Source organism: Diplotaxodon limnothrissa, linkage group LG1 (assembly GCF_057381915.1).
Source record: "Diplotaxodon limnothrissa isolate DT_005_m linkage group LG1, D_limnothrissa_male_GT1.1, whole genome shotgun sequence".
Lineage (NCBI taxonomy): Eukaryota > Metazoa > Chordata > Actinopteri > Cichliformes > Cichlidae > Diplotaxodon > Diplotaxodon limnothrissa.
In genome coordinates this window covers 7,279,342-7,291,850 of record NC_140596.1, presented here as the reverse complement: position 1 = coordinate 7,291,850, position 12,509 = coordinate 7,279,342, and the positions used below count along the sequence as shown (strand labels likewise).

General features: G+C 40.1%; 1 protein-coding gene across 1 annotated transcript in view; it reads right to left on the bottom strand.

Annotated features, from left to right (window-relative positions):
• ntrk3b (neurotrophic tyrosine kinase, receptor, type 3b) overlaps positions 1-7,028 on the bottom strand; it is a 227,489-nt gene extending 220,461 nt beyond the window's left edge. The window contains exon 1 of the mRNA XM_085351927.1: positions 6,787-7,028. Coding sequence (XP_085208053.1) covers positions 6,787-7,028 — 242 coding nt within the window. The remainder of the gene's footprint in view (positions 1-6,786) is intronic.
• Between the last annotated feature and the right edge of the window lie 5,481 nt (positions 7,029-12,509).

Here is a 12,509-nt window from a genome sequence, read left to right as displayed (position 1 = left end):
TATATTACCTAGTGATGCAGATTGTGGTTTTTGGGTGTGGGTGCTGAGCATTTACCTTTTTTGAGCACCTACAAGCGTCTATAGTATTAGCAGCTCACAGGTGATAAACAACTGATGTCTTGTACCAAATGATTTGGGACAAACTGCTTTAAACGTTTAGTCCTAATGCACTGACCATGACAAAAAAATGCAAACTTTATAAAAACATTCTTTTCTATCCATTTTTTAAAAATTACTTTACTCCTCACAACGAGATATAAGCAGAATGTGAAAGCTGATATAATAATGTTGAGACAAATATTAAATGTCAGTAAGTCTGGAAGCAGAGACACGACATTTAGCAAAGGTCTAATGAAACATAATAGGAAATTGTAATATGGGAAACGGATGTTCTACTATTTCTGGAGCTAAACTAGTAGTACAAGCTAAAATTTAGTAGATCGTTGCTTATGATTTTGATTTTAATCATTCTTTAAGTCCTCCAACATAATGGAAAGCCAAACCCTAAAATGCTGGAGTGCCCCTCAAAACAGGTGATTCAATGTACAAGATCTTTTTCAATATGGGTTCAACTGATACTCCAAAAGCTCAGCTGAACAGAACATACTCCACTTGTAACGATTTCAATAAAAATCTACAAATGTTCACTTATCAAATTCCCATTCAGAAGCCTTACACAAGATCTCTGTAGCGGATATATCTGGACTGAAGTTGCTATTGGCTACAGTTACACAGTCTGTGGGCTGCACATGAGCTACAAGAGGTAGAGAAAACGCTGAGTTTATGTAATGCAGTAACACACAGTGTCTGAACCAGGGGACACTTGCAGCCTACACAAGCCACCTGAGCAGACCTTGCTGTATAATTCAGGTTTCTTTGGCAGCATCTGTAAGCTGGTTTCATGTGTACTTGAAGTTGTCCAAAGATCGATAGTTTAAAGCTGAGCCGTGCTGTTTTAAAAACTGAAAAAGTAAGAAGGCAGTATCCACATAAAGTTTTTAAATAAATACTGGAGATGGCAGCTTATTACATTTAAAAGTGACCCCTGCTGCAAGTAACGAGATTAATAAAGATAAACACAACATTATGATGGAAGGGCTTTCGACTTTGAAAATGAGACTACACACATTCCTATAGATTTCAGAGATATTAAACGATAAACTTCAAGCTGCATTTTGCAAAGCAGATAAACAGTAAATCATTTAAGAGTGCGGGACTCACAGTTTTTTTGCAGATAAACAGATGGCAATTTTACAATCCACATAAATCTCTTTGATTGAAGAAAGAGTTGACATTAAAGAAGCTGATGCTATAATACTTGTGGAAGAGGCTTCTCATTTCAAAGGCAAATAGAGGATGTTGGATTTTTTACGTTCACACGAGACAACATGACTGCCAGCAATAAAAACAAAAACCCATCATAAAATGTGCATTTGAATGACATCATAAGACATCATGATATGGTGTGACATTAAAACAAATATTACACGTTTTAAATCTCCGTGTGGATGTTTGAAACCTATCCATGAAAAACTGAAGGGATTTTTGCTGCTATTTTGTGAAGAAATTCAATTATACACAGTTTATCAGCTTTATAGTCTCGACCTCCAATAAAAATGGTATCACAATTGTGCCATAGGAACGCGTTCTCAATCACTGCGTAATATGCAGCTTCTAATGGAAAATTGCAATCTCAAAAAAAAAAAAAAAGAAAAAAGAAAAATCCCACAATTACAAAGATATGTTCTATTTAGGACCCTTGGGTGGGTCCCAGCCAGTTAATGGTACACTACAACACTACAAGTCAATAGTCTGCCAAGGTAGACGATGCACCCCAACACATTGAAAAAACTGTTCAGGAACAGTTCTAGGCACACAAATCAACCACGACAATAACCAGGCCTCTACACTACTTAAAATGAGATCTGTTAAGATAAGTAACTGAATAAATAAAATAAAAAAACCATGAAGGCCAGGTGTGGCCTGTTCTCTTACAAATCCAGGAATAGTTAAGGAGATAAGAGATGTAGAATTGATTTCGAGTGTTGAACTTGCATTTCGTTTTTCACTGGAACTCTCAATATCAGGTCCAAAAAACTGTCAATACAAGGCAAGGAAGCCATCATTTACTGAAAAACCAAAAGAAGCCTACCAGAGAGATAGCAAAAAGGTTAGGAGAGATCAAATCAACAATCTGGTACATTCTTAAAAAGAAGCAACTGTAGCTTGCCTCCACCAGTGTGTGAATGTGTGTGTGAATGGGTAGATGACTGGGTGTGTAAAGTGCTTTGGGGTCCCTAGGGGGGACTAGTAAAAGCGCTATACAAATACAGGCCATTTTCCATTGCACTGGCCAGCTCTGCAAAACCAACAAATCCAAAAGACCATAAGATAACTCAAGTGGATGAGATAGCCAAATCAAGGACATGCTCAAGGGTCAAAGTCTACAATCAGGACAGTCTTCATGAATAGAAATACAAAAGGCTTACAACAAAGATGAAACCACTGGTTACACCCAAGAACATGAAGGCCAGATTAGACTTCACCAGGAAAACGTGTCCAAGAAAATTGTTGGACAACCAAGATTGGCTTGTACCAGAATGATTGGAAGAGAAAAGTACAGCGAGTGGAGTGTGGAGGCCTGGCAGTGGAGGTCAATAGTGTTTATTGCATATTAAAGAAAACAGTTGATTTCTGAAATGTACAGGGCTATCCTCTCTTCTCGGAATCAGTCAAATGCTGCAAAACTGATTGGAAAGTGCTTCACAGTACAAATGGATAATGATTCAAAGCATACTGCAAAAGCACTCGAAGAGTTTCTAAAGGCAAAGAAATGGGATCTTCTCCAAAGACCAAGTCACACACCAGATCTCAACCCAAACATGCCAAACTAAACACAGAGAGACCCACCAAAAGGCAGCAACTGAATGTGGCCACAGTAATGGCCTGGCAGAGTATTTCATGGGAAGAAACGAGATTTAGCTAGTTTGTCAATTATACTTGAGCATCTGAAAATGAGGCCGTGTGCATAAATTTTTTTTAATTCCTACACAGTTCGTGGAATATTTTTGTAAAACTCTATCAAGTCGAAAGATTGTATTTTAACCACATCTTAATTGCTGGGTTTCACCCCATGGGAAATTATTTGCTGCCAGGATCCCAGTATCAGGTACCACAGGACACACAAAGGTCTTGGTTGTACTTGAAGGTGTCTAAAGATGGGCTAAAGGAGAACTAAAACAGAATTAGGTGGTTGACTTTAAAATTGCTCATCACTATTCACTGACAATTGAAGTTTCAATGAAGTACCTCTATTTATACAGTTTTTAAGCCAAAAATACAAAAATATGCAGAGTTTTGTTTTAACAGAGGAGAAAGAGTCAAATTGGTTTTTAAAAAAATCTTTTTGTAGGTTTTTTCTACACACCAGAGCCGTCTTATTTAATCTACATGTGCTATATGTCTTTAAAGATGTTTGAATTGGACAAATACTAAACCCGTACAGGATTAAGACATGCAAAATACAGTACAGTGCCATAAACCCATATAAAAGCAGTTCAACTTTAAACTACATTTTGAGAATCTGGAAAACATTACCTTTCTCCCCTCATGTTTAAGTAAGTGAAGTAGAAAATTGTAAAATGCTACACTTGAACACTGCAAACAGATATAGGGAACTTGGTAATTATCTGTAAAATTTCAGATCATACCAACGGTTTCGTTAAAGCGGATGCTTCAAAAAAAATCTTCAGATGATGTGCTTTTATCTTGTGCACAGCAGACATCACATTTCAGCACTTTAGGGCTTTGCGGTTTTCATTTTCATATCATTTTCATATCTTAATGAACTGTTTGTAACTAAGACTGGGAATACGTTTCTACTACCATTGAAACTGCAGCAAGATCATAGGTTGATTACTATCACACAATCAAAGATGGACCTTTCACACTTTTACCTTCACAGTGGCAAACTGATTGAAAGATTTTTTTCACAACAGACATTTTGTGCCACAGCAGGACAAGCGTCCATGGAATTAAAGACATCGTTAATTATCCATTTACAATACAGGTTCCTATAAGCTGTCCTAGTCAGCCAGCATGCACAATACCAGGATCATCTCTAAGTGCAATGCACGCATCATTAATATAACTGAAGTCTGTGCTTTTCCTGCAATTACAAGCCAAAATGTCTGCCGTGAAATACGGCTTTAGTTCAGCGCTTTGCAACAACTCCAGTAATGACAGTGATTGCATGGATGCATTGTTGAATTTAAGGATCAGCTTAAGTACGCAAGAGATGGGGAGGTTGCAAGGGTGATTTTTCTCCAAGTATACATTGGAGACGTTTAGCAGTTTGACAGCGCAGTAATGACCATAGAGATTGGTCCGACACTTTAGCCTCTCCTTTACAAACCACACTTTACAAACCTCGAGTGATGACATTTGGTCATCACTCGAGGTGGAAAAGCTGATTGGATTTTGAAAACAAATACGCACCTGTGCTCAGAGCCACACTTACACAAACCCGTCAAATGCTTCAGCTGCTCTCAGAGAACCATTTTTCCCCCTCAAGCATAACAGCAAGGCCTTATCTTATCCACTTCAAGCAGTGATGCCTCTTGTGATGAATTTCTAATGTGCGAGAACTGGGAAAACTATTATCTGGACTTGGCAGTTTTCTTTGGCTGGCCAATCACCCACCCATCCCCTCCACAGTTCCAGCTAGGAGCCCTCACTCTAGCTTTCTATCTCCATAAATTGTCCCCTCACCTCTGAATATTTCCTGAGATGAATGAAATAGAATTCATGTCATCAAAACACATGTATCTCCCCACTTGCAAAGAGAAGGGATCGTGGATTTTATGTGGCCCCAGTCTCTGAGTGCTCTTTATTACAATGCACCAGTTACTATTTTTTAAGGTCACACCTTCTGGCCAGATAATAAATTAGCATTGAGCTTTGAACATCATTTATGGTAATACATGTTTGTAGAGATGCTATAAATGATTGTGCTGTAGCATTTTAACATAAATGATTACAATCTTTGAATACAAAGTAATTACTATATATTAAATAGCTAATTATTGTTGCTGCGTGGTGTGAATGCACAGCTAAATCAGACGTGTTAGCTCATGTGACACTGGGCAGTATATGCTGATATGCTGTTACTGAGCTGCTGGTGGTGCTAGTGGAGGTTGCCATCCATACTGAGCAGCCAAAAAAAAAAAAAAAAAAGCCGCCAGCTGGCCAGGGGCCATGAAATGCACAATTAGTCCTGGGTCAGTTGCATTAGGTTTTCTCAAAGGCAAAAAAGTCGATCAATGCGTGACTTTGTGCTTGGTATAAACTGAATATTTGGCATTTTTAACTGGCAATCTAAGAGGTTGTTGACTTCAGTGGATGAGAGGAGAGATAAATGTGAAACGAGCAGGTTTCACGGCAAGGAAATCTTTATACGAGGGTCACTCGAGGGTCACACTAATCACTAGTGCGCCGTGAACTCTGACCCTTTCTTCCTTCCTTTCCTTTTAATACAGCCGAGCTTTAAACCTGTGCTTATTCCTTACAGAAAAAGTACCCCCGATAAAACAGTCACGTAAATGACTCCTGTGTTGTAAAGACAGCACTTGATTCCCAGATTATAGAGGGTACCAGGCTACCCTCTAGCGGCACGGGGAAGCGATGAACCGTGTCACAAAATAAGTTGGCTGCCTCAGACGGATAAAGGGTAAACGGGATACCAAAACTGATGACAGCAAAAGTCCTTTGTGGCGTAAGACGACGCGGAGGAAACCGTGCGGGGAATTCCAGTGCGTTAACGGGAGATGTTTACTTTATATGCAAATCAGCTTCATCGACACCAGAGGTCTTATTTAAGGCCCGAGCTCGGCTTTTTTTTCTTCCTCCCCTGACTTTTCAAGAAAGAAAGCTTTGATGTTAGCAGGGAGGATCGATGCCAGGGAAAGAGAGCGAGAGAGAAAGAGGGAGAGAGAGGAGAGCGAGGGGGTGTAGGATGCAGAATGAGAATGTACTTCTGGGGGTGTGTGGGTGGGTGGTGGTGGAGAGGAGAGGGAGGAGGAGGGGGGGTAGTCTGCCGTCATCATACATAGCGCCTCTTTTTTGAGCAAAGCCTTTATGAAACCAATATTTCTGCATGTCCATCTCTGTGGAAAGGAGAGAAAAAGCCACAAGTGACGTTTTCACATCCCAATCCGCTCCGCATAATCTGGACACAATAAAGTTTGTCAGGTCGCGTCGTTCTCAGAGGATGCGGGCTCAAAATGTAACTGGTTGACCTTACTGCGCCATTTACTTCTGTTTCATTTAGCACAATCTGTCAGAACAGTTGCTGTACATGACGACGGAAATCAAGCGGATGGGTGGTGTGAGGTTCTCCGCAACATCCTTCTGTCATTTGGACGTGTAGGCCTGCGGTGCCGCTGCGGAGGAGCAACTTTATGGGGACACACTAGGGATGGGGGGAGAGACACATTCGACATTCATTGCCCAGGTTCAAGACCGAGCAATTTATTGCTAAGCTGCAAGTGATTCGACTAATTGGGCACGTGAGGGAAAACAAGCGCATTTACCCTCCATTCAAGACCATTTATCAAATATGGCTTGGGGATCTTTGGGCATTAAGGAGACCAATAGAAGTGTAAAAAGTCTAAGAATTAAAAAAAATATCAGCCAACAAGTCGGATCAATGCAAAGAAAGCAACATACAGGGAATGGGATCAATCAATGATTCCGAAACGCACGGCACAATCCGTACAATGTACTTACATAGAGGTGATGTTTTTGAATAACTCCGCTATGTCAACGCTGGTCCCATTGCTCCCAGTATCTTGCAGGGCGAGTAAAGGGAAAAACCTGCCGTTGTCGGACTTATTGCAAAAGATCTCTGTTTGAGAGCAGCTGCAGGTCGGCGGGCAGTCCAGCATGGAGCTCAGATAGTCCTGGAAAATGCTCATCAGAAACAAAACCCTCCACCAGCAAATCCGGATCGAATGAAACCATAGATCCATGTCTCCGGGCAAAGTGGGGAAATAGAAGAGGTCCCGATGTCCTCTGGGTTAGAACAGAACGACAAAAGAGAAGAGCAGGAGAGTGGGAGGAAGGAAGGAGGAGGATGGTTGGTGCGTCTATACAGAGGATGCTCTATGCGAGCGTTTCTGCCGTGGATGGATGCTGTAGTGTCCTTGCGCGTCAGAGATTGGGTGAAAAGGAGGAGGAGGGGAGGAAAGAAAGAAAAGACGCAACAAAAATAACGCAAATCAAAAACAACAAAGCGAAAAAATGTGAGCGTCCACTCGTCTTGACAGCACACGATGCATGGTGTTCCCCTTAATGCCGTGCTTCTGATGTCGTCGTCGCCTCTCTCCAAGCAGGACCAGGACGACTGGCTAGAGAGCAGAGAGACACAAAATGAGAAGTTGGAGCATCAAGTCCCTCCTACCGGCTACAGTCATACTGACACCTGCAGAAACTGCATGCAATCAACAGTGATTACAACTGCACTATACAAGGATTGCAGGACTACAGAGCAACATGTAGCCTGATATAAGATTTAAAAAGTAAAAATGCAGGGGCGATAAGCTGATTCTGTCCAAAAAAATTGCAAGAGATTTTACTGGAGGATTGATAGATAAATTATTTATTGTTATTTTATGTTATCTTTTTTATTCGTGAGATAAGATTAGACCCACTTGTTGGAAGAATTCCCAAAACATTTCCCCCAAGAAGCTACTGAGGATTACCTGTATAAGAACACCCAATGCACTTAAAATGGTCATTTTTGTCGGATATTTTTACATTAAAAATCTTCACATAGCTAGTTAGAAATTTTTAAAATGGCATTTACACCTCCACCTGACTAAAAAATTCAGAACCTATGAATATGCAAGCATTCATCAGTCAAGCTGAACTCCTTCAGGCATTAAAAGTTCACCAAAAGTCACATTTTAGGTGAACTTAGGAGAAACTTTCCACTTTCAGCCGACGGATGTAAAAAAGAGCATTTGAGTGTCAAACTCTGCAGTACATCATTCTGCACAGTGAAGCTCAAACATCCCAAACGAGTCACTGAGTGACTTTGAAGGATAATTTCAACATGGCTGTTTTCCATCCACGCGCCCACTATGGCTCTATAGCTCATACTAGCGAGAGAAAGAAACTATGACTCAGACAAAACAGTATCAGCAGCTGGGCAAGTAGTGACAGCTCTCTGATTTTCCATTTTAAACATTTGCTTTTGTGTCTGACTAAAGGTAAACACAGAATGTAGTCTCCTGAAATATCCAGCTTGATAGCTTTTCCCAGTTGAAGATTCACAGAGCCACTAGAGCCACATTATTGGAAAATACTGCAGGTTGAAACAATTACCCCTTAGGTAAACAAATTGTATAAGAATAATTAAACAGAATCTCTACCTTGAGTATATACTCAAATAATGTGCTTTATTGCTAATTTAACTGTATATTTGAGCTTTACAGTTTGGAGTGATGCAGAATTTGACACTAGAAATCGGATTTCATTTTTAGCCCTGTACCTCTCACTTTGTTTTCTCACTGAACTCTTTTTCTCCCTGTAAATTCAATGTCTGTCTTGTAGCCCCTTTCTGTGGGCTTTTGTTTTTTCTCTGTTTTTTGTCTCTCCTCTCAGCCGTCGTACTCCTGTCTGTGACCCGGAAATCAATCTCAGTTATGCCAGGTTGAAGGATTCTTAAACTGCATCTGGAGGAGAGAGAAGAAAGGAGATAGGAAACATTCTGAAGGAGCTATAATCAAGGAGAGGTGTGAAACACTGTTGGAATATACAAACCATGGCAAGAGGAGAACTCTACCTAGATGTTCCTTTCTATGAGCAAGTTTCAGTTTTTCAAGATGATCAGCTGCATGGCTGAAAAGGAACTTTCTGCCTTTCACTGTCCATGTGTATACCAGTGTGATTTAAAAATACAGTATATGTATCTTATTACATTCTGCTATGATGTGAATTTAATTTAATAATATACCCAGCATGTTTTAGTGTAATGACTATTGTTTCCTTAATATGGCATCTAAAAAAAACAAAAACAAAAACAAAAAAAAAACAAATACAGCAGGGATTGAGCTAACAAAACAACTGACAGATGATGCCATATTTTTTAAACATTACATCTCCAAAGATTGATTCTGTTCCTAAGCGAAAACCTGTGATCCCGTGTGTGTCAGGAGTATCAGAACAGCTGACACGCATTTTTTCTAAACACTGTGTCTCTGTGGCTTTTAAACCCCAAAACACGCTGCACCAAAAATTTGTCCACCCCTAGGATCGGGTCTCCCAACACAAACAGACACTTAACACTGTTAAGTGTCAGGAGGATTGCCAGGATTTATACATCGGGGAAACCAAACAACCTGTGGCGAAGCGGATGGCACAACACAGAAGAGCTACCTCGTCAGGCCAGGACTTTGCAGTCTATTTACACCTACAGGCCAGTGGACACTCTTTCAGTGATGAGGATGTGCACATCCTCAACAGGGAGGAATGCTGGTTTGAGCGCGGAGTCAAGGAGGTCATTTACGTGAAAAGGGAAAGACCATCTCTGAATCGAGGAGGGGGCCTAAGGGTACATCTGTCACCATCTTACAATGCTGTGATTGCAGCCATTCCCAAACTCTCTGTGAATGGTATACATGGCCATTGATAAGTGGCCTTTGATCAGTGGTTGTTGATCAACGGTCATGAGAATTTGTATAATTATGATGAAGGAATTGACCTCCCAGCCCATTGTTCCTCCAGCAGTGCTATTTTCAGTCATTATGCAAATGCACTGTTTATAAGATTGGGGAAACCTGCAGTCAGCTGAGAGTGAAGAAGTCACTCGGATGAGTGATGAAACGTTTCTCCCACTGAAAACGCTACGTCCAGATGAACAGAATCAACCTTTGGAGATTTACTTACCTGGATGATTGAGCACGCATCAAAACATTACCAATGATTTTCCTATTCAATTATAATATTTAATTTTAGTTTTGCTTCTCTGCAGCCTTTGGCACCAATGGTCATGACATTGTAACTGACAAATTATTTACATGTGTCACATCTCTGGCACTACTCTCACATGGGTTTCATCATATCTGACAGACAATTCTGAATTCATATTAATAGCTATGTCTAAATCTGCTCCTCCTTCCCTCGGGGTCCACCGAGGTTCAGTCCTTGGACCAAATGTAATCTAAGTAACAACTTAAACCATAGCATAGCAATCCTATCATTACTATGCTGATGATACACAGCTGTACATTTGTGTTAAGCCTAACCACATAAGCTAATTACATATGGTCAGGCACCTATATTATATATGTCAGGGCTGCTGAGACCTTATTCAAATGGTGAACCTTTCCAATCATCTTATCTGGATTTGAAATCCAGAGGCAACAATGCTTTTAAGATTGTAGCTCTTTGGAACTTTGGAAGAGCCTCATTCAGCCTGTAAAGCTGGCAGAATTAGTGCTTTGTTTCAAGTGGCTGTTGAAAACTAATCTTTATAGATTTGCTTTATTGTTAGCCCTTGTTTGTCTTCATTTCACATCAAATGCATGAAAGTATGTATGTATATATGTATATGTATATGTATATGTATTATTATTATTATTATTATTATTATAGATAAACTTACCACACCACAGAAGCAAGAATATTACATTATACTCCTACCCTGAACTCCTTTTCCATCATGTCTCTCCCTCTGCCTCTCCTGTTGGTCTAAGAGGAAAAAGATATGAAGAGAAGAACTGAGGAAAGATATTAAGAATGTACAAACTGAGGAATTTTTAAAAAAGTGTGTTTCTGCATGGAGGTGTGGCTTCTTAGTTTCCTGCATTTCTTGCTTTGCTTCGATCAGCATACACACCTGTAGCCCATTAATCACCACCCCACAGGAGATCTATCATGGCTCTACAGTCATTCCCACCAGATTGTTCTGCCAACTACTGTAGGCTAAAAGAGATACTAAGTTCAGTCAGTTTTGTGCATGTGTGTGTGGGTGTGTATGTGCATCTAATTCTGTCTAATTCTGCTTTCTTGCTTTTAGGCTTCTTAATGACATCACCTGCCAGCCTAGCTCTGCGTTCCCATTCCAGTTCCACTACTGTAACTTCCACCTGCCTACCTGCTTTCACTCTGGTTTCACTCCACATTAGCCAAGCCTCAGACATCAGTCCGTCGTCTTCCTGCTCCCTCAGCTCTAGCTTTGCCAAACATCTCATTCTGCTCCTTCCGTCTCCACTGACTCATCATACTACAACCCAGACATTGGAGCATTCATTATAAAAGCCTTCTTGGAAGTTTTTCCAGCTTGACTCGGTGTGTTTTGGCTTTTGGTTTGTGAAGCTTTAATTCAACATAACAATTTAGAAAAAAAAATTCTCTATTATACAACCGCCCATACCCAAATATGCAACTTACATATACATAGTTTAAAAACCAGAGAGTTAACTTTTTTTATCTGAAGAAGGCAGCAAAGAAGTCAAAGTATGGAAGTATTATCTGCATTTCTTTATAATATCAACTTAAATGAAAAGTTTTCCTCCTACATAAAATTTGCTGGAGGAATAATTACAAAATTAGAAATTTTGATGGATTATCATATGCAGCATCGTACCAAACATTGTGAGATTAAATGAAAATTGTTTGAACATCTTTAAAAGACACATGACCTCTGAGGGTGTCCTGTGGCTTTTAGGACACTGGCAGCGCATTCTTTAGGTTCCTTTGTTGGGCGTCAGTAGATCACACTTGCTTCAGGATATCTTAAGGATGTTCTGTCTTAAAAGTCTGGAAACTGGATCAAAACCTCGAAGTGAAAAAAGACCTGATGTCCTTAGAGCAGCAGGGATGTCAAACTCGTTTTACATCATGGGCCACGTATAGCACACTACCTATGATCCTATGTGGGCCGAACCAGTGAAACTCCCCTTTCTGTCACAGAAAAGGGAAATTAAACTATACACTTAAGAAAAAGAAGAACATTTTAAAGGGTGCATTTCACATTATCTACATGATAAAGAAATTCTGCTGTAGTATTAGTAGATGAAAAAAATCTTTCAGTGTGGCTCTTTGGCTTAAATTGTAAGAAGTAAATGTTTAAAATACAGAAATCTATAACTTAATTACTTTGGTGTAGTATGAGTCCAAAATATATGCCCTCCTTCCTATTTTCCAAAGCCATCCAATGGGCTGGATTGAAGTCTTTGCCAGGTAGATTCTGGTCCCCAGGCCTTATGTACCCTGGCCTTAGAGCGAGTCTTGAGCAACTTTTAGAGTGTGGTGGGGGTATTGTCCTGTAGGGGGAGACCACTGACACTGGGGAATGCCACTGGCTGTGGCAGTGGGTGGTACACATCAATGGCATAAACATGAAAGACAGGAATTCTTAGCAGAACATAGCTTTGCAAATAGATGATCAATGTTATTCACTCTACCTGTCAGTGGTTTTATTGTGTGTAGTCAAGGATGATTGT